The sequence below is a fragment of the Pogona vitticeps genome, chromosome 6 (assembly GCF_051106095.1).
Source record: "Pogona vitticeps strain Pit_001003342236 chromosome 6, PviZW2.1, whole genome shotgun sequence".
Taxonomy (NCBI): Eukaryota; Metazoa; Chordata; class Lepidosauria; order Squamata; family Agamidae; genus Pogona; species Pogona vitticeps.
The window spans coordinates 85210581-85233629 of NC_135788.1; the positions used below are offsets into that span (position 1 = coordinate 85210581).

The 23049-nt window shown below is 43.4% G+C and overlaps 1 protein-coding gene across 1 annotated transcript in view; it reads left to right on the plus strand.

Moving 5' to 3' along the window:
• CNTNAP1 (contactin associated protein 1) overlaps positions 1–22019 on the plus strand; it is a 37496-nt gene extending 15477 nt beyond the window's left edge. The window contains exons 9-24 of the mRNA XM_073004067.2: positions 1730–1879; positions 4360–4531; positions 9777–9883; positions 9966–10085; positions 10457–10660; positions 13138–13294; positions 13413–13540; positions 13685–13852; positions 14433–14651; positions 15190–15429; positions 16243–16479; positions 18041–18168; positions 18382–18475; positions 18852–19088; positions 20271–20321; positions 20471–22019. Coding sequence (XP_072860168.2) covers positions 1730–1879; positions 4360–4531; positions 9777–9883; positions 9966–10085; positions 10457–10660; positions 13138–13294; positions 13413–13540; positions 13685–13852; positions 14433–14651; positions 15190–15429; positions 16243–16479; positions 18041–18168; positions 18382–18475; positions 18852–19088; positions 20271–20321; positions 20471–20745 — 2687 coding nt within the window. The 3' untranslated portion in view covers positions 20746–22019. The remainder of the gene's footprint in view (positions 1–1729; positions 1880–4359; positions 4532–9776; positions 9884–9965; positions 10086–10456; positions 10661–13137; positions 13295–13412; positions 13541–13684; positions 13853–14432; positions 14652–15189; positions 15430–16242; positions 16480–18040; positions 18169–18381; positions 18476–18851; positions 19089–20270; positions 20322–20470) is intronic.
• Positions 22020–23049: the final 1030 nt, after the last annotated feature.

Below are 23049 nucleotides of genomic sequence, written 5' to 3' on the forward strand. Positions count from 1 at the left end.
TGATCCAGTCCCTAACTGTGTAATATCCGAGATGGGGATTAGGGTTATTTTTGGAAACAAGGTGGCATCTCTCCCCCACTTAGTTAGCTTAGTAAAAGAGAATCTGAGGCAATGGGTTGTTCTGTCCCTCTTTGTTTTGTTAGTGGTAGAGGACATGTTTTTCCTCTTCAAAGAACATATTGAAGGATGACAGTACACTATAAAAAACATGCTTGCTTTGAATAGAATTCTATTCTTAGATCTTCACTATGAAGAAAAGAGCCAGGATTGTCCTCATAACTCAGTAACCCAATGATCCGGCAAGAAAATGAAAGCTCTGACCCATGTTTTGAAGAAGGGAACAAATACATTTCTGTCTCTGGCTCCATGGAAGAAAAGGCGAACTCTCCCCATTAACATAGTTCTCTTTGGGGACTGGAAGAAGAAGGAATTTGTGTATCATTTTAAAGAGGAAAGCTAAACTGGTATAAGCATAATGGGAAACTCTCCCCCCAAAGGTCTCTTTCTAGGAGAAGACGTTGACTGGTCCATCTTTTTGGGGCCAGACACATGCTTTATGTGACAGCATGCAGTCAGCAATGACTTGATTATTTTTAAAATCTCAGTTATTTTAAAAATTGTATCTGGATTGAAACCATGGTCTAGGCAAAAATGCAGAATTCTCTTTGTTATACTGCTACAGGCCTGAAGCCAAGGTTTGCTGTCATTAGTAGGAAAAACATGTTTAATAGCACACTTAAACATATGGAAAAACATAGGGAGAACTTCAAAGTAGCTGTAAGAATAGCCTGTATTTTTTTAAATACTCAGAACAGTATTTTGACCAACATGACTAGGAGCTTTGATCTGATCTTGAGTGACTTTTTGTAGAGTGCCAAGTGAAGAGATATATCATCATCAGTGATTATGTCTTGTACAGCAGATATTGGTATTTATTATTTGAGTATGAGAAGATTGATAATCTTCAGAGTGTGTCTTTGCCTTTGCCAAAGCAGTGAGAGGTTATCACCATATCTTAGTGGATTGGCAAAGTTGGTGATATGCAAGTTTGTTGAGCTGCAGTGTTGATTTGCAGGTCTGGTGTTTACTTGCTCTTACAGCTGCCATCTGCAGTGGATTTAAAGTTGTACTGGGAGAAAAAACATCAACATTAGAGACCTGTAGAAAAGTCTGCCCATATCTTTGCTTATTTCTACAGTAAATGATTCAAGATAGCATCTGAATTATAAGAACATTATGTGTGTTTCTGCACGTACTGTATTCTGATAGACATTTTAAGTGCATCAGATCAACAGAACAAATTTTTCTAGGGTTATGTTGCTCACAGTAAGAATCAATCTTCCTTCAAATGGCAGCCTTCTCCCATGTAGAATTAAGTTGATCTGGATGTAGTACACAGAATATCTTTCTAAGTACATCTGATTATTATTTTTTTAAAAAATTATTATTTTGAGTATCTTGGTTGGGGATAAAACTCCTGTGAATGACCTCCGGAGACTAAAGGCAAAATGTATTCTAGCTGTCTTTTCAACATACCCCTCTTTAGTATTCATAATATTATTGATCATGACTGGCAGCAAGCTCAGGGGACTGATGGTTTGCCAGGGCATTTAGTGATTCTAGAGATCTGTTTCTTTAAAGTGAAGGTGAGGGCAGTCAGTAAACAAGTTGTTTACTGTTAGTGAGATCACATGATGAATTTCTTGCTTCCCTTCACCCTTTGCACCAGGATACCGTCTCAATGATGGCTTCTGGCATTCAGTGTCCTTGATGGTGCGTGAAACTTCGGCTGTCATCACCATCGATGACCAGAATGATGCCAGCTTCCGTGTTGACCGAGATATTCAGCTGCGCACAGGGAACCAGTATTTCTTTGGAGGTAAGCATGAGGCTTTCTGGGGACCTGGCTTGGAGTAGCAACCAAACAGCAGCAACGTTCAAAGAGACAGCAGGATTAGTCTGTCTAAGCGTGCATCACTGCAGCCATAGCAAAACCCTGAAGTCATGGGGCATTTTTACAATCAGGAAATTTATTTTAGTGTGAGCTTCTGCGGTTTACACTCCACTCCTTCAGACATCAAGGAAATGGATTGTAATTCAGGAAAGCTCACACTAAAATACATTTGGTATAAAGGTACCACAAGACTTTTGTTTTGTTTTTGTTATATAGAATCATAGGATCATAGAAAAGTGAAATTGGAAGAGGCCTACAAGGCCATCAAGTCCAGCCCCTACTCAGTGCAGGAATACCATCAAAGCATATCTGTCGGGTGATTATCCAAGTTTTTCTCAAATGCCTCCACCCCCCCCCCCCGAGGTAACTGGTTCCACTGTCGTACTGCTCTAACAGTGAGGACGTTTTTCCTGATATTCAACCGAAATCTGGCTTCCTTTAACTTGAGCCCATTGTTCCGTGTGCTGCATTCTGGGACGATCGAGAACAGATCTTGTCTCTCCTCTGAATGACAGCCTTCCAAATATTTGAAAAGTGCTATCATATCACCCCTGAGCCTTCTTTTCTCAAGGCTAAACATGCCTAATTCTTTCAGCCTTGCCCAGTTCTTTCAGCCTATAGGTAGCAGCAATCTCTGTCAGTCAACGGAAGACTTTGTAGAAGTTTTGGTTTTCAGTAAAGGGAAAGAAAAAGACATTTGAGAAGCTGGAGATGGGTCGGGGACAGGATTTCAGGCATAAACAACAGGTTTGTGTGTTTGCTGCAACTCTGTAACTGTCAAACATGGTATGACATCTGGTTTTGGCTTCTCAGAATCACCTTTAAAAAAAAACAAAACCAGATACCAGCCATTTGTATTTATAGAAGTTAAATTTGAAGGCTTATGATCGATGTTTACTTAAATCTTAATATGTTGGAAAGGAGGACTGTGGTATGAATAGGAGTGTTATAACTAAAGGGCACAGTTAACCTGCATTGTCACCTCTGAAGTATTTTTAAATATATCTATAGACAAACAGTACAGCAAATAAAATATTCCATTAATCACATGCTTAAGCAGATATACTTAATCTGGCTGTTTTTATTTTGATGAAAAAGCAGCAGCAGGGTCCAAATCCAGATGGCTTCTAATCTGGACTCACACTTTTTCGTTACTGAAAATTAATGTCTTCTGGCTGCTGGAATAAATAGCTCCTACAAATGCTGTTTACAGTGGACCCTCGATTTACGGAATTAATCTGTATTGGAACGGTGGCTGCAGGTCAAAAAGTCTTTAGGTTGAGTCTCCATTGACCTACAATGCATTGAAAACTGATTAATCCATAACCGGCCGTTTTTATTCCATTTTGGGTTTTTTTCTGGTCTATAGGTCAGTTCTCCGGCTGCAACTCGAACCTAATTTTGCGGCCAGAGAAGTCTGTAACTCAAAAAGTCTGTAAGTGGAGCCGCCTGTAAGTCGAGGGTCCACTGTATTTGAGGCAGCACTTTGATGGTGGTGCTAAGGGGGAGTGGGTGGGAAATAGAAGCCAGGAAGTTTGACCATTGACAGAAAACCAGTACACAGCTCTGATGTTTTTCTCTTATTGTTTAAGAGAGTCCGCTGAAGATCTGTCCATGTTGAATGAAGACAGTCTATCCAGAAAACTTCATTCTTTTTATTTCCATTTGGTTTCAGGACCGCTATGAAAACAAGAGGTTGGAACATCAGCTGTGGTTCTTTAGAGCCTCAGTTTATCTTTCAGTGTAGTCTAGCCTAAAGGAAGTTCCTTGATGAAGGCTTTAAGGCAACACTCCCTTGTCAAGAGCTTCTCTATCAATAGCTCTTATTTCTTGAACATTGGCAGTAAGACACTTCACCTCTCCCTCAGAAGAGTCCATTTCCTTTTGGACTATTCTTCTGATCTTGTTGGCTCTAAGATCTGATTTCTGTACTTTATAACTTTTTGAGTTCACATGTTTAGGTCTTGGTTGTGGGCTCTTTTGGCTTTTTTTTTTTTTTTTGCAATGGATTGCTTTCCTGTTCAAGACCATCGAGTTCTGAAATTGACTTTGCCAGATTAGTATCCTCCTGCGGCAACTATCCTGGAGAGATCATTGGCACAGGCCAACATACTGTGTAAGGTTTCCACTAGTGGAAAGTCTCAGATTGTAATTTTGACAGATGATATCACTTGCTTTTCAGGACAATCTAGTTGGATGTGCACTTAGACATGCTTAGAGTGAACTATTGATATCAATAATATTTATGTTAATCATGATTAACTGAAGTCCCTTTGGTTTTAATGGGCCTAGTCCATTAAAACAAATCTGGATCAAATTCATGAACTGTAACCACTGTATCTCTTCCCTCTTTCTCTGCCTCTTCTTTTTCCTTCATACCTTAAAGAGCTGTTTTTTCCCCCTAGGATGCCCCAAGCCAGCAGCACGTACTGGCTGTGCCTCCAACCAAACAGCCTTCCATGGATGCATGCAGATGGTCACTGTAGATCGGCAGCCGATTGAGTTAGACTTGGTTCGCCAGCATCGGCTTGGCAGATATTTTGAGGTGTACTTCAATGTGTGTGGTGTTACTGATAGGTATGTTTATGAGAATGCCAGTTCCAACTGCGGAGGGTTGTGGGATTGATAGGGGCCTAGCCCTACTTTTAAGGCAAGTGGGCAAAGTTCAGCCACGTGCAGCCTCCTGGCACCTACCATATTTTTTCATGTATAAGACGCCCCCCACTTTTCTAACCCAAAATTTCTTTCTTTGCAAGAAAGTGGAGGGGGAAGGCAGGGATCAAAGCACTTTGATTCCTGCTTTCCTCCTCCAGTTTCTTTGCAAAAAGCTGCTTCCCCCCTCTACTTTTTGCAAAGGAAGTGGGGGGGGAAGCATCTTCTTTGCAAGAAAGTGGAGGGGGAAAGCAGGGATCAAAGCACTTTGATCCCTCCCCCTCCTTAAAGTAAAGGTAAAGGTTCCCCTTGACAATTTTTGTCCAGTCGTGTCCAACTCTAGGGGGCAGCACTCATCCCGCTCTTCAAGCCATAGAGCCAGCGTTTTGTCCGAAGACAATCTTTCCGTGGTCACATGGCCAGTGTGATTTAGACACGGAACGCTGTTTACCTTCCCACCGAGGTGGTCCCTATTTATCTACTCGCATTTGCATGCTTTCGAACCGCTAGGTTGGCGGGAGCTGGGACAAGCGACGGGTGCTCATTCCGTTGCGTGGATTCGATCTTACGACTGCCGGATCTTCTGACCCTGCAGCACAGGTTTCTGCGGTTTAGCCCACAGCGCCACCACGTCCCTCTTCCCCCCTCCTTACTACCATGTATAAAATTACCCTCAATTTTTTCCACTACATGTCATTTTATACATGGAAAAATACGATAAATCTGGCCCCCAAGATCAAAATTGTTTTTAAAAAGTTTTTGTAACCTTGTTTCCGCCGCAGAAGTATTCTGTGTGATTTTGTTATGTTTCGGATATCATAATTAACACAATGAAGGTGGTTGCTGAAATATGGTGGACAACACCTCCTTGTATCTTAAAATATAATATCTGGGATCCAGGTGAAAATTACACCAGTGTGACTCCACCAGCAAATTTCAGCTGTGAATTGCTGCAAGTTAGATATCGGCATTGACATTTTCTGTTGCAAGCTTAGTCACATAACTGTCATGCAACAACAGTGCCTGCTCCTTAACTCGCAGCAGTTCATTGTCAACAGTTAGGCTGATAGAATAATGCCAGTAGGTATTACTAATAGAATTTTGGTGACTTATATGGGTCTAGTATCAATCAGACAATTTCTTATAGGTGGAGACATAACAATTCCCACTGCACTGAATTAAATAATGCATAAGTAGTATTGATATTGGTGCTCTAGAAATGTTTTGACAGAAGTGTTGGAGGCTCAGGAGCCAGCAGTTTCATCAAGAGTTACCAGACAGAGACCCACGGAGACCCTTAGCAACCTTTCTGTCAACAGGTGATAATGTTAACTGGTGGTGGCTTGAGCACAATGTTGTTTTCCCATAATGTATGTGCTGCAGTGGATCAGAACATCTCTCCTTTGCTGTTACAATGGTGACAGGTATTAGTGGTGACAGGAAGGGCAGTGATTATTTTAGTCATTTTGAGCATGCTGTCATCTATCAGTGTGCTGAAGCACTCAGTCTACATTGGTATCAGTTAATGAGCAGTGGGCACCTTGGAAGGAACTTCATAATTAATTACATGAGTTTCTTGGTATGTGATGCATATGGCTGTTGATGAAGAATAGGTCTTCATGACCCAGCTGATGTCTTTTTAAAAAATACTGCATGGAAAACTTTCAAAAAGGAAGTAGCTGGAACTTAATGCAAAAGAAGAAAAGGCCTCTTGTAGCTTCTGGTTTGGAAGAGCAGCTATACAGGAAGAGGCTTTAGATGGGAGACTTCTAGCACTGCCAATCAAAAGACAGTGGCCAAAACCCTGTTGCTTGGTGTAGTAATCTGCACTAGAGTAGGCCTATTGAATAAATGGAGATTTGGTGATCCAACTCCTCCATAAGTTCCATTGATTAAAATTGGCCTATTCTAATTGTGACTTACTATGACAATGTAAGCTGAAGTTAGAATAGGCCCATTTGAATCAATGGAACGGCTCACTAAATCCCCATTCAGTCAATGGTCTTACTCTAGAACAATTTATTACTCCAAGGAACAGGATTTTGGCTGTTGTGTGGCTATTCCATCTTTTCTCCCATTTGTGTGTGTGTGTGTGTGTGTGTGTGTGTGTGTGTGTGTGTGAGAGAGAGAGAGAGAGAGAGAGAGAGTGACTGAGTGAGTGACTGAGTGAGTGTGTTGAGAAAGACCACAGAAAGGAAGAGCAAGAGGAGAGTTATAAATACAAACCAATATTGTCTGCCCCCACCTTGGTAAAATTCTGTGAATAACTCAGGGTGATTGCATACTTTCAAACTGGGAGCACTCCAAAATAATCAAGTAGTACATTTGTAGTGCTTGATGATGGCAAAAGACTGACATTTCTAGATAATAATTATGACTACTGTACATTGTGCTTGGCATTATATTGGTTGATTCTACTGATGCTGAAGACAGAGGAAGTTTCAGGGTGGATAGGCTCAAATTACAAGATCGTGAGCAAGAAATCCTGTATGTTCCACAGATCAACTGGTCTTTCATGTCTCCGTGGGTTGTAACAGAAACAATGAGGGAAAAAGTCCCTGAAATAGCAAAAGCAAACATTGGAAGCAAACAAACAGCATGGCAGGTTTTCCATGCTATTTGGTGGATTTAATATCTGCTTGGCATATCTCGAGACAGAAGCTAAATGTGTTGAGGAATCTGAAACCACCCACATCCTGGGATAGAATCTGCAGGCAACCACATCCTGTGTAGGAGATTGCTGATGGATCATGGAAGAGCTTTGATGCTTGTCCACTATAGTAGATGTTAACATGTATACTGTACTGCAATATGCAAAAGGGTTGTGGTTACCAGCGTATATGCTACAGGAGAAGCCATAAAATATCCAGATGAATCCGACAGAAGTAAACCATGCCATTTCCATCCTCACCTAACTCATGTTTGCCTTGATAATTCTGCACAAACTCAGTTAAATCTTGTTTTCAGAAGAGTCAAGATATATCACATTTTTTAAAAAAGGAAGTGCCATAATTATCTCAGAAGAGTTGTCGAAACTGGAAGACTTTCATAGCTCCAGCTATGAAAGACTATGAATTTGAGGTAATGGCTGGATCACCAGCTATTTTTCAGCATCACCCAGATACCCTTTTGATTTTCAAGAAATCCTCATGCCTTCCCATTTCTCTTCTACCATCAGCCAAACCCTTTTCAGCAAAACATTCAAATTTAATTCTTGATTTCAATTAAAATGTAAAACTTTGTAATAGATTATTAATAAAATACCACAGAAAGTTAATAAAAATGTAACTTACCTTTGAAAAAAAAGGCAGAAACAAAATATATTTAATGTAAAGAATGATGAAAATATCAGAGTTTAGAGTGGAAAGAGAAAGGATCTGTAGTTAAAGTTTCAGAAAAGGTTCAAGTTTTATCAAGTCCTTTGCTCTTCAGTTTTCAGTAGTGTTGCAGCCTTATTTTTTTTAAAAAAATAATTTTCTCCTTAAAAAGGACCCAAGGTGGCTTACATAATTAAAAGGCAGTATTTAAAAGCTAAAATAAGTAAGTGTGTAAATACTTTAAAAGACTTAAATAACTATATTTAAAATGGTAAACAAAGTCAATATTAAAAACACATTTAAAAGCAACAAGGCACAATAATCCATTAAAAAAAACCTTCTGAGACAACCAGTCACCCTTCTCCCTTGTTCCCTTTCTGGAACAGTCATTATGTCATAATGTACATCCATCTGTTGGAGAATAAAGCATACTATGTAAATCAAGACTAGCTAATCTGATTGATTTCTTTGGGAGTTATCACCTTTCTGACTCTTCCAAGAAAAAGGTAATACAGTCCATTGTTAATATCATACATAACTCAAACTTGTACCAGTCATCTTTTCACATCTTAAAATTTACAAAAATGTAATACTTGAGTATCCTGGACATGGCTGGATATTGCAGAGAACAGGGGTATATTGTGCTAAAACACCTTTAGAGCTCGTATTAGTAGATGCTGGGGATTCCTAGCTAGCCATGGCTAGTGTGATCATGCTCTCCATGTGGAGGGTGTCTGAGCCTTTTAATGTTATCAAAAATACTATGGATTAGAGTGGAGGTGAGCATAGAAGTGCTACGGATTAGATCTGGTGTGTTTGATCAGGTTCCTTGTCAGAGTCTGAGAGTTCCTTAGTTTTGGCAGAAAACGACAAGAGAGAGGGTTCTTTCACAATAAACTATTAATAGAGCTCTTAGGTCTCTCAACAACAACCTCTATGGGATCAACATGTCCAACACCAACAGGAAAATCTGTCCATAACAATGGTAAAGTCTCCTCATAACTTTCTTTCTTCAGCGGGGAGCATGTCTGAATCTCGTTCCTGGTCTGTTGGCTTTCTCAAACAGCCACTTTTCACAGCACATATTGTCCCGCAACAGGGATGACGAGACCAGTTTCCCTTGGTTGACTTCATTCGGTTGGAGAGGTCCTGGCCAGATTACCTTCCTCCATAGACCCTGTCCTCGAGAGTATACCAGTACCATCCATTCTTTGGGTCCTAATCCTTCTATTGGCAATTTCACTTCACTCCCTTTTATGTCTGATTCTTTGTTCTTGCGACTTCCATCTCTTCCTGCTCCCTTCTGAGGTATCTTGAAACACTTTTGGTCCTCTTTCTTCCTCCTGCCATTCATCTTCTAAAACTACCACCTTTCTTGTTTCCCCTGATTTCTCCTCCTACTCCATTGTCAAGAAAACATCTACCCCTTTCTGCCTGTCTTTTCTAACTCCTCCCTCTTTTCCCCGCCTTCAGCTCTTTCACCCTTTCCACAACTTTCACTACCTCTCTATCTCTCTCCTCTCTATCTTTTTCCTCCTCTATAGAAGTATGAGGGAATGGCTCACTCTCTCTCTTTTCTTGTCTTATCCTCCAGTTCACAGGGTGAGCCTCAAATTGTTGGAGTGTAACCCCCATCACCCTTAATCATCATAGCCTTTGTTAAGGAAAGTTGGAAATTGCAGTGTAACATCCTCTAGAGGGTTTGCATGTGTGAGATGCCATTAATATGTGCCACCATGGGCATTGCCCACAGATGAAGAGGTGAATCCACTTGTTTTTAAAAGGCTTTTGAATCCATGCAGGGAGGCGGGATCCCTGTCTCCAGAATAAACCTTCATTTCCTGTTGTGCCAGGTGTACGCCGAACATGTGTGAACATGACAGTCGCTGCATCCAGTCCTGGGATGACTTCACGTGCATCTGTGACTTGACGGGTTACAAGGGGGAGACCTGCCACACTCGTGAGCCATGGGCCTGGGGAGGGGAGGGTTGACAGTGTGAGCCTGGGGGCGTCACATCCTCACTTCCTCCTTCATCCTGCAGCCGTTTACAAAGAAACCTGTGATGCCTATCGACTCATGGGCAAAACGTCTGGCAACTACACCATTGATCCTGATGGCAGTGGACCCCTGAAGCCTTTTAATGTCTACTGTGACATTCGAGGTATGGGGAAATGCCCTTCTTCTTTCAAAGTGCATTCAAAAGTTTGCTCGTGCTTCTGCAGAGCTTAGGAAGGTGACTTGCCTGGACTCCAGTTCCCAGAATCCTTCAGCCAGCATGACCACTGGAGGATTCTGGGAATGGCAGTCCAGGAGATTTTCAAGCTCTGCATTCAGGTCTACCTGGAACCCTACTTGTGGCTTTAGCAAGCCATCTCCTAAGCTAGGAGTTGATTCTGAAGAATAACTGGGGAAAGATTATTCTACCCCTCAGCTAGCCTGTGTATCTGTGTAACGGAGAGAGTTTGTACCCAGAACCTTTTATACGGAGAAGCATGGACACTAGTTAAATGTTTTTCCTTCTTTACTTGCCAGAGGATCGAGCTTGGACCATCGTTCGACACAACCGGCACTGGCTCACCAAAGTGACAGGCTACAGTCCTGAAAACCCTTTCCTGGGCACAGTTGACTACTGGAATGCATCCTGGGGAGAGGTGTCAGCCCTGGCCAATGCCTCCGAATACTGCGAACAGCAAATTGAGTTCTACTGTTATTTCTCCCGCCTGCTCAACACCCAGAGTGAGTTTATATGGGGGAATGTGGGTTTTCTTGTGCACATATGCCTTGAAGGCCAATGCCACTTAGCAACTTTCCTCAGCTTAGAAATGTGATGAATCCTAATTGGGGGCCAGCAATAATAAGTAAGGTCATTTATTTCACAGTTTGCTTGTAGAAACTTGTAGCAAGCTGCCAGGCCAGGAACAATGGAATGGGTCCCTCCTTGAGGGCAGGGTCCCCTGAGCCCTCAAGGAGACACGCCTTAAGGCCCATTCATAAAAAAACTAATTTCCCAGCGGACAATATTACCAGCTATAGACCCATCCCGAATGTGCTTTTTCTAAGCAAGCTAGTGGAGAGGGTGGTGGCCAACCGGCTACAGGCACTCCTGGAGGAGACCAATGCCCTCGATCCATTCCAGTCCAGGTTGAGGCCATGTCATGGCTAGAAGACAGCATTGGTCGCCCTGGAAGATGACCTTTTGAGGGAGATTGACAGGGGCAGAATGTCCTTGCTGGTCCTTCTCAGTCTCTCAGTGGCCTTTGATACCATAGACCATGGTGTCCTCCTGGGGAGGTTCTCTGGGTTGGGGATCAGTGGCCTGGCTTTGGCCTAGCTCCGGTCATTCCCAGAGGACCGTCCTCAGAGAGTGCATCTTGGCGAGATGATGTCCACCCCTTGGACTCTTAATTGTGGAGTCCCACATGGGTTAATCATCTCCCCTATGATGTTTAATAGAGGAACGTGGTGGTACTGTGGGTTAAACCGCAGAAGCCTCTGTGCTGTAAGGTCTATAGATCTGCCGCTGTAAGATCGAATCCACGTGACGGAGTCAGCGCCCGTCCCTTGTCCCAGCTCCTCGCCAACCTAGCGGTTTGAAAGCAAGCAAATGTGAGTAGATAAATAGTAACCACCTTGGTGGGAAGGTAAAACGGCGTTCTGTGTCTAAGTCGCACTGGCCATGTGACCACAGAAGATTGTCTTCGGACAAACGCTGGCTCTATGGCTTGGAAACAGGGATGAGCACCGCCCCCTAGAGTCGAACATGACTGGACAAATTGTCAAGGGGAATCTTTACCTTTACCTATGATGTTTAATATTTATATGAGGCCTCTGGGGGACGTCATCAGGTGTTTTGGAGCTTCATGTCACCAATATGCGGATGACACCCAGCTCTAACTCTGTTTCCATCCTTCTGCAAAGAATGCCATCCCATTCCTTGAACACCTCCTGGATGCTGTGCTGGGGTGGATGAGGGATAGTAGACTGAGGCTGAACCCAGACAAGATGGAAGTCCTGAGGGTGGGTGCCCCTAGTGTCTGCAGTTTGTGAGCCTCCCTCTCCTTTGGGGGGAGGGAGACTCTCTCTGCTAAGAATGAGGTTTGCAGCCTGGGCATACTTCAGGACCCAGCGCTATCAATCTGGAGTCCCAGACAGTGTCTGTGGTCCGCTTTGCCTGTCTCCACCTGAGACGGATAGCCCAGTTGCATCCCTACTTTGACACAGGGTCTTTCACCACGCTGCATGCATTGGTAGTCTTGAGATTAGACTACTGCAGTGCTCTTTTTCTGGGGCGGTCCATGAGGCTGCTACAGAAACTTCAAAAAGTCCAGAATATGCCAGCCAGACTATTGAGCAGTGCGAAGAAATGCCATAATATCTCCTCTACTCTGGCTGCCCTGCGCTGGTTACCTGTTTGTTTCTGTGTCAGCTTCGAGGTGATGATGCTGACATGCAAGCCCTAAATGGTTTGGGACCTCGAAACCTGACAGAACGCCTCCTTCCAATGAGATCTGCCTCTTCTATACAAACTTCCCAGGCTGGGCGGTTGAGAATATTCATCCTGTAAGAGGTCTGGAAACAGTAGGACAAAAACCAGGCCTTCTCGGTGGTCACTCTGCATCTTTGGAATAATCTCCTACCTGAAATTCGCCTGTCCCCCTTCACTGGAAATTTTAAAATGGTCACTGAAAACATGGCTTTTCAGACAGGCCTTCTTGGATCTTTATAACATTGTAACATAGTCGTTGTTTCAGTGTTTGTTTTCCACCTTGCCTTTGAATTACCTTAAACTCTTTTCAGTTAATTTTATGTTGATTTGTGTATGTGTTTAATTTTGATTTTATAGCTAATATGTTTACTGTTTTTTAAATTGCTGTTTATTATATTGTAAACTGCCCAGAGTGATCTTGGCAGCCATATGGACGGCATAAAAGTTGGATGGATGGATGGATGGATGGATGGATGGATGGATGGATGGATGGATGGATGGATGGATGGATGGATGGATGGATGGATGGATGGATGGATGGATGGATGGATGGATGGAGAGATGGAGAGATAGAAACAGAGTCAGAGACAGAGATAGAGAGAAATGTCTCACTATTTGTGAGAGATGGTATGTTGGACTAGGATGCCCTTTGCAGATTGTTTTTATATGCTCTGATGAAATTTAGTGTGTGAGGCATGATTTTGCATGCTGTCTTATTTCCCCCTAGCTGGGATGCCACTGAGCTTCTGGATGGGTCGAAATGCTGAGCGCCATTATTACTGGGGGGGTTCTCCACCAGGGCTGGGGCGCTGTGCTTGTGGCATGGAGAAGAGCTGTGCTGACCCCCGTTTCTATTGCAACTGTGATGCTGACCATGCCATGTGGTGAGAAATGATCCCCCCTCCCCCCCTTCCAAGGAGGGCCTGATTGGTATTGCATGTGTGGGGATGGAATTCTGGCTGTCCCCAGCAAGTTTCCCACAGTCTCCCTTCTGTGTTCCAGGCGGGCAGATAAAGGGCTGCTGAATTTTGTAGACCATCTTCCAGTCACACAGGTCGTGGTGAGCGACACAAACCGTACTGGGTCAGAGGCCCAGTTCTACGTGGGCCCATTGCGTTGCTATGGAGATCGTGAGTAGTGGGCAGGGTGGGGAGGAGATATGGCTGCTGTTCCCCTATGGGCTTGCTAGAATAGAATGGGATTTCTTGAAGTATGATGGGATATGGATTTATTGGGCGCAAGCACTCTTCTGAGGGCTTTCTTTTGACTTTCAGGCAACTCCTGGAATACAGTCTCCTTCATCAGGGGAACAGCCTTGCTCTTTCCTACCTTCCAAGTTAACTACAGTCTTGATATCAGCTTCTTCTTCAAGACGTCCGCCCCATCAGGCACTTTTCTGGAGAATGTGGGCCCAAAGAACTTCATCCGTCTGGAGCTTAACAGTATGGAATTTGGGGTTTATCGGGGTGCAGCAACATAACAGACTTCGTTAGTTATTATATTTATAACTGATGCAATCCTAATGGATTATGACTGGCACCACTGTTTAAAACATTAACAAGAGTGAGGACTAACATTTGTGTGATTTTAAAAGAAATCGATGTTAGTTAATCTCCATTCCTTTTCACCTTTGGCTGAGGTCAAGTCATGAGACATTTGCAAACCTTTAGCTTTCTTGAGTGGCCTTAAAGAGGAGCAGAATGCTACCAGCATAGAAGCCTAAATGCCTCATCGTTTCTTGTTATAGATTTCTCCTCACAGTGCCTTGTGGAAAAAAGGCAAGTGATTGTTCTAACTCCCTGTTTTCAGGGCAGGGTTGACCTCGATCACTAGTTTTCAACCCTTCATACAGTATACTGGATGTTTTGGACTTTGATTACCAGACATCCTGACCATTAGCCATGCTGGCTGGAGATTTAGCAAAGGAGCAGAGGCACACACACGCCTCACTAGAGTTGTTGCAGCAGGCAAATATAGCATGAAATGGTTCCATGACTTCTCTGTTTTTCCCCTGACTCCTAGCTACCCGGGATGTGGTCTTCCATTACCACATTGGAAATGGTGATGAGAACCTGACCGTGCACTCAGAGATGCCCTTCAATGACAATGAGTGGCATGAGGTGAAGGCACGGATCAACGTCAAAATAGCCCGGCTGCGGGTTGACCGGATGCCATGGGTGTTTCGAGCCGCCCCGCCACAGAGCTTCCTCCACCTGAATCTCACTAAGCCACTCTACGTGGGTGAGTAAGGAGAGGCTGAAGTGCATGTAAGTGTGTAAGGGAGAGACTGTGGAAGCAAATTTTAGTTTGGGTTTGTAAAGTAGCTGGTCAAAGGTTCTTCTGTTGTCAGTGACTGACAATCTGAAATGTGTTTGCATTTTGCTGTAAGTACTAAACTTGGCCTGATAGTTATCAGGATTATCAGAAAAAAGACTGAAAATGAAGCAGCCAGTATTATTCTTGCTCTTATATCAATCTTTGATATGACCACACTTGTAGTTCTTTGGGGGTTTCTGGTCACCTCTTTTGATAACAGGTATTGCAAAATTTAAAAAAAAAAGTATGGAAAAGGGTAACACAGGTGATGGAGTAAAGTATCTTGACAACAAGATACATTGCATCTTTATTTGCTGAAGAAGATAAAGCTTGGCCAGCCTGGCTTGGGAAGGCAAGTTTTAAAATCTGAGAATCATATAGAGGAAGTGGATAAAGAGAAATTAAGACCAGTAAGAATGCTGCTGTTTTCCTGAATGCAAACATTTCTGTCCCTTTCTTTTAGGTGCTGCTGAATACTACCTACGTCCCTTCTTGGGCTGCTTGCGGGGTCTGCACATGAATGGGGTGACCCTCAACTTGGAGGGGAAGGCCAATGAGACAGAGGGGGTGTTAGTGAACTGTACAGGGCATTGTCGGAACCCCTTGGTGCCGTGCAGGAACCATGGCATCTGCCTGGAGCACTATAGCCACTACACTTGCAACTGTTCTGTTTCTGCCTATGAAGGACCCTTTTGCAATCGAGGTAGGAGCCAGATTCAAGAGAAGGAGGGCTGGGATTGCACATTTCAGCTTGGAGTGTGTTGCAAGGCTGGACGAGGTAGAACATCATAGAAACATAAACTAATGGAGTTGGAAGGGGTTTATTAAGCCATCGAGTCCAACCCCTTGCTCAATGGAGGGATCCAAATCAAAGATCTGACAGATGGATGGTTGTCTAAATTCCTCTGGAATGCTTCCAGCATTGGAGCACTCACACCTCCTGAGAGAATTATTTCCATTGTTGTACTGCTCTAACAGTGAGGAAGTTTTTCCTTATATTCAATCAAATTCTGGTTTCCTATAGCTTGAGCTCATTATTACGTGTCCTGCACTCTGGAATGATCAAGAACAGATCCTGTCCCTCCTCTGCCTTTCAAGTACAGTATTTGAAAAGTGCTATCATATCTCCCCTCAGTTTTATCTTCCCAAGGCTAAATATGCCCAGTTCTTTCAATCTTTCCTCATAGGACTTCGTTTCCAGTCCCCTGATCATGCTTATTGCCTTCCTCTGTACTTGCTCCAGTTCGTCCACATCCTTACAGCGTGGTGTCCAGAACTGGACACAGTGCTTAAGAGGAGGCCTAGTAAGTGCCAAATAGAAGAGGATTAGTACTTCATGAGATTTGGAGACTATTTCTGTTAATGCAGTCTAAAATAGCATTTGCCTTTTTTTTTGCAGCCACATCACACTATTGGCTTATATTCAGATTGTGGTCTATAATGATTCTACAATAACATCTTTCTTGAGCTCTAACCATCCCACTAATTGTCACCATGTTTCCTTGCCCTTTTGCAGACATTGGTGCCTACTTTTATCCGGGCACTTGGGTGCGCTATGACATCTTGACACTGCCCTTGTATGTGGTACGAGAGTTTGCCAATATTGTCCATCAGCCGCTTCAGCCGCTCCCTGGGTACAACTTGACTGGGGAGGAAGTGGGACTCAGCTTTCGCACCAACTCAGCCCCTGCTGTCCTGCTTTACGTCAGCACCTTTGTGCGTGATTACATGGCCATTTTGATCCGAGATGATGGTAAGATGACTGAAGGTAGATGCCTTCTCCCCTTAAGCTCTGGTTCTTGCTTCTTTCTTGAGAACATGTGATCCTTCTGGTCTTTAGTCCAGCATAGATAGTTTTTCCATTCCTTTCCTTCTTCCCTCCTCCTTTTTCATTACACTATTGTTTTTACTTTTTATTCCCACTGCCAGAGTAGCCTTTGTAAAGAGAGTCTATCCACAATGAGCATTTCGTCATCTCTCCTTGCACCCATGACACCATCACTGCATCCCTGTGTCTGTGCAGAACTAAAACTACTCAACAGAGTCACAGCAGGACAAAAACATTCCTTCCTGCCTCCCTCCCTCCCTGCCTGCCTGCCTGCCTGCCTGCCTGGACCCTAGTACTGCATTATTCTGTGCTGATCCATGTACTATGTACGTGGGTGTCATTTGGATATTTTTCACACTTTCTGTGGTTTGTGTATCATCTTGTTTTATTCGGGGGTGGGGTTGATCTTCAAGACATAAAAATATTTTGTACTTGTAAATCTGATATCTCAGATTGCATAGCCTGGCCCTGAGTCTATATCCATTCAAAAACAAGCAAGGATTTCTCACAACAATATATTGCTTTGAGGAAATCCAATTTTTTTTTCCTGGCTTATCACAATAATGGCTGCTAAACTTAGAAATCTGAGGAAGGTGCCAATGGGAAAGTCTTGCCACTTCAACTTGGTGTGAAGGGTGGGACAACTGGAGATTTGTTGATTTCTACCTGCCCAAGCTAAGCTACTATAATGATGGTGATGATGGTAATGATAATAATCCAGCTTAAAAACATATTAGGTGTGGCAGGCAGCCTTCCTAGACACCTAAGGAGGTGGTCCAGAAGCCCCATGGGGCCTCCGGGTATTGCATAATTGATTGCAAGATCACAGATTATTAGGTATGATAGAGAAAAATCAACCAAATCATTCCCCCTCTCTCTTCCTCCAAAGAATAGCAGTTGGTGTACAGCTGGAAATCTTATTATGTGGGACTAAAACTCCTGGAAGGCCCCAGCCAACACATGCAATGGGCATGTTGTTTGGGTGATTTGGGGAACTTTTTTGTCCAACCCACTGAGCTGGTTTCACTAAATGACATTCACTGGCAACAGATTCAGCATAGATTAATGAAAGTGTTACATTTTTTTTAAATAATCATGGAAATCACTGTTGTGAAATATAAGAATAGCCACTAGATGGCCTGGAATGGAAATTAGCCAGTTCAAGCACAAAGTAAAATTTCCACAAATATCAATTAGGTCTGACTTTGTGGAAATTTTGGTTCTTGTTACCCTGCTGCTTGTGGGCTCCTCTGGGATATCTGGCCAGGCATCGCCAGAAGCAAAATGGTAGACCAAAAAGATCTGGGCCAACATGGGTCTTACTTTTGTAAATGCACGGAGGGACTAGTGGTGTTGTAATTCACAGGGTGGGAGCCATAAATCAGCTATTCCACTGTTCCGTTTGTGAGTTTCCATCTTTGGGGCACACAATTTAGGTTGGCGGAAGGTGACCCAGTCTCCTTTTCTGTCTATGTTTCCCTTGTAGGCACTCTGCAGCTGCGGTACCAACTGGGCACCCTTCCTTACGTCTTGGCCTTGAGCACACGCTCAGTAGCTGATGGGCAGCCCCACCGCATCAACATCACGCGTGTGAATCGGACTTTGTACACCCAGGTGACTGGGGCTTTTTGTTTGTTTTGGGAGGGCTTGATAGAATAAAGATGGAGGGGCCTTGTGAGTCTGGCTAGATCGAAGGGAAGAAGAGCAGTCATTTTTTTGTTTTTGTTTTTTTGCCTGCCGGAGGACAGCTGTGGACCAGGAATGGGTGCAAGTGCCTGTTGGGGTCTTGATCAGATTCTGAGTGCCTTTTTCCTTCTTCCTCTCTAGCTGGATTATTATCCTGTCATGGTGCATCAGTTCTCCCTCTTTGTGGACAGCAAACTTGATTCCCCCAAGGCACTTTATCTTGGCCGTTTCATGGGTGAGTGAGAGCAGTGATTTTCCTGGCTGTTGCCTGTCTTCCAAGTTCTGTCTCTTTTCCCTGACATTCTTAGGTCAAACTTGACTTCTGCTTCTAAAGCATAGTAAGATTTTATCTTCAGTTTCATGGATGTTTATGTATTTATTATAGCTATTTACTAGGTTTATTTTATTTAATATATTTTCATAACTGTCTTTCTAAACCATAGTCTTCACGAGAAAATTTATCATATAAAATAATAAACTTATTAGGAAACTCTCCTTTTGCTTTGGAGCAATCCCTTGATGGTGGGCTGTGGGGTAAGGAAAAGGAAATGAAAAGAGCATGTGTACGTGCCTAATCCAGTTCTGCACAAATTGTCTCCCATGGTTCACAGAGACAGGCATGATTGACCCTGAAATCCAGAGGTACAACACACCAGGCTTCACTGGTTGTCTCTCAGGAGTGAAATTCAACAGCATTGTGCCTCTGAAAACCATCTTCCGGCCTAGTGGCAGCAACCCCATCATCCCTTACAGCATCAAGGGGCGACTGGTAGAGTCCAACTGTGCCTCTATGCCTTCCAGTTATATTGAAGTGCCCCCAGAACTGGATCCCTGGTACATAGACCCAGGTAAGGCATCTTTATTTGGAGGAAAGCAGACATGGCGGAAGTAGAAGAGCTTGAGATAGTAAAAAGTTGGACTATAAGTCCCAGAATTTCTTAGTCTTCGTTGGTGCTGACCTACTGACTGCAGAATTCTGGAAGCTGTAGCCCAAAAAAGGTATTTCTCCACATGCTGAGAAGAGATTTGGCTTTGGGTTTGCCTAAAGTTTTAATCCCACAACCACGAGCGATGGCTGTGTTTACTTGGATACAAGGGAACTGTGTAGGAGTGCTCTTTCTTCTTTCTTGGGATCTTAGAGATGAAGTCTTCTCCTTTCTGTATTCATCCTGGCTATGGGCAACCCTTGGGGGGTTGCCTGCACTCCTAGAAAGACATTCCTGGCTTTCTATGGGTGCAATCCTATGCTGTATAAGTGGATATGCCCAGCTATGTCTGGTATTCCGCCTTCACCACACGGTTGCGTATCATTAGTAAATCTCTGTGAAGGAGAGTTGGCCAGTTGATCTCCCAAGGAACTAGTTTGTACTGGGGGTACATCCAGAGTCATGCTGGCCAGATTGAGGTCTCAGTGTTTATTGATGGAGCCAGAAGTTTCCTAGGTGTGACTTTCCAGAACTAAATTTTCTGCCCATTTGTGCATGCTTCTCCTCTTGCTGTCCTGGGTAGTGCAATTTAGAGAGCAGCTGAAGTGGAAAGTAAGTTGTCTTGAGAGCAAATGCCTTCTGCTAAATGATGTAAGTAGGCCTTAAACCGCATGTACCACTCACACAATATCCCAGGATAAGGCTGGATGGAAAGAAACATGAATAAAAACTGTAGATCTCATACCAAATGCTTCTCAAAGGGAGTTGGTCCGGGAACTCTACACTCTTTATTCTCCCTGATTACTTGTTGCTTTCTTAGGAAGGAGGCTTATAACATCCAAGACAGGACAGAGACATTTGGTCCCCAGGATTTTTTAAAAATTCAGCTCCTAAAAGTCTCAGCCAGCAAGACTAACAATGAGGAATCTGGGGAAATTTAGTCTACAGGCTCTGTGCCTCCGCACTACATGAATTAAGTGACTTCAAGTTTGGTCTTGGTCAGGAGGCTGTAGCTAGAGGGAAGTAAAATATTCTGGGGATAGTGTTTTTTATGGGCTAAAAAAAAACTCATTTTGAATGTCCAAATCTTTTATGCCTTCCTAGTGGACTTCCTGTACATCCATGATGATGGCTGGGTTGCAATCGTCATTGGAGGTGAGTACCAACCGAAAAGCAGGACTGGGAGCCATGGAGAATTAGACCTGTGGGGTGGTCCAATTCAGCCCCATGAGATACTGCTGGCAGGCTGTTGTCCTGTATTGTTTTTGAACTCATTTTGATCTCTCTCCTTTCGTTCACTACAGTTGTCATTTTCCTACTTCTGCTCCTGGCGGCTGCCCTCATCTTAATGTACCTGCACCATCACCGTTACAAGGGCTCATATCACACCAATGAACCCAAGGCCATCCAGGACTACAACAGCGGCGCCGGGAGTAGCAGCAGTGGGGGTGGGGGTGGGGGTGGCGGTGGCGGCGGCAGCAGCAGCAGCAGAACAGCTTCCACCCCTTCGGCTAAGCCTGTAGTCTCACGGAAGGATCAAAATCTGCCACAGATCCTGGAGGAATCCAAAACAGAATAGTCAACTGGAGCCGGGAGGGTCAACCCTCTAGTTGTCGGTGCTGGCTGCAGCCTCTTGGCCAAGACCAAACCTGAACTGCCAACTGTGCCACTTGCTAGGAGGCTGACTTCTCCCCACCTCACATCCCTCCAACCACTCAGTGTGATGGCCTGCCTGGTGCTTTGCCTTGTCTCACATGCACATCCTGTGGAGTGTTGCTGCATCTTCCAGTGGGAACCAATACCGACCAGCAGGCATCCGGCCCAAAGTTATTTATTTGTTTGTTTGTTTGTTATATAACCTCTTTCCTACCAGATGTGCTTCTCATTCATGAAGGGAGTTGGTTGGCACCAGAGCAGCTGTCAAAATACTTGTTATTTCCTCCCATCTCAAGGGTATTATGCTGTTTCTTCTTCCATACTCTGCTTTTTCACACCACTCCTTTTTCTGTTTGGGCAGTGTAGTTTCTTCTTTCAAGCAAGAGGGGATGGCAGAGGTGACATCCAGCAGGCTGTGTCAAGCAGCCCTCTTTTCCAGTTCGTTGGGACTCTCTTCCAAACCCGTTGCAGGGTTTCTTCTTGGCGGAAGAGACATGACTGTCGATAGTGCACTTTCTTCTTTTTATTTTTTAGAAACAAGGGAAAATGCAACGCAAAATCCATGCTGGCCTTCTCACTGGTGACTTGCTAGCACAGTCTTCCTGCTTAACTGCTTAGCATTTTTTTAAAAAAAGCCATTAGTCAAGCCATGCAATATAGCCTACTTAGATTGTGGCACGTTATATTGTGCCCTGAAAGAAACCAATGTGCAATATAGGTATCCTTCGCCTGCCAGTATATATGTGCAGCTGTAGCGCATGGAAGAATCACTCGCACTTTGCTACCACTTGCTGCTTTCGTAAATCAGGGTTTTGAGAATTTTAAATTCTTTCTACCTTTTTTGTTTTTGCGGTGGGTTATTTAGACCAACTAGTTTTTTTATTCTATCAGTTTGTATAAAAACACAAAAGCAGATGTATAATCTGTTTTAAAGTGCAGTGGTGTTGTCTGTGGTCTGTAGTTTGCTACTTCAGGGGGAAGGATGTTTTGCTCCTGGCAATCTCCAACCCTCTTTGTTCCTTATCTTGAGAGCTACGTTCACTTGTGAATTGTAAAAGAAGATACTGTAGCAGGGGCCAAATGCATTTATTTTATCCAGAAAGTCTGGGCCTATTCCTGGGCAGTTTATTTTTTCTAAAGAGCTGTTTGTTTGGACAAAATGTGAAGGTTACCATAAATAAATTAATTAAAGGAGAAGGATGGGATGATCAGATTATGATGTGATCCTCCGTCTTGAGGCCACTGGGAATGTGGCTTGATTTTTCTTTTCTTCGTTACATCTTCTAGTTGGAATCTGTGCTGGGTTTCTTAAAATAATGTTTGTTCTGATAGACACAGGATGAATCTTGTTCTCAACTAACAAGCGCTAAATTTATTAGCTGTGCACAAAGATAATGGGAGTAACTGCTGGATAGCTCTGTGGTTTTGGTATCTGGTTGCTTAGTGTTAGGTGTCCAAAAGGACATCCATCATATTCTATTGCAGGAAAAAACACAAAGGCTTACACAGCACCTTAATGATTCTTAACACGTTTTACTTGACATTTTGTAAGCTTTATCCCATTTCTTTAGATGTTGGCATTAGGTGTAGCAGGGACAAAAATGTAGATTGAAAGTGAACATTTGTGTACACCAAAGACTAGCTGTACCCTTCTCTGTGAACCACGGAGGGTGAGTTTAATGATGGAATCAACAGCCTAAGGAGAAGCGATAGTATAGATTCTATAATCCCAATAATAAATATTGGGGCAGCAAGTAACAGGATTTATGATCTTCCAGTTAAGCTCTGTTTTGTAATATGCCCTTGTTCCACCTTTGCTCTCCACTGAACAGGGAGTGCTAAATGAAAGTAGATTAGCAGAACAGGCAGATAAACATTCCTATTGCAGGGCTCTTGTGTGAAAGGGTTGCTGTCCATAGCAGCATTTCAATTCCAAATGACCAGAAAAAGGGCAGTCCAATAAGCAGCCCTCGGGCTCACTAGCCACCCGCACAGCGCCAGCTATGCTGTGCAATCAATGGGAATGTGCTAGGATGGATCAAATTTCATTTTGCAGACAAGGCTCATGTTCTAAAGTGACACTGCTTTTTTATCCAAAGAATCAATATGCTGGACTGAGAGGCAAAACAGCAAACACTTGCTGGCATTGCTGTAGCTGTGCCAATGTATGTATAGTTCACAGGAGTGAGATAAGATGCAACCCTCCAGGAAATGGAGAGAGCCCTGA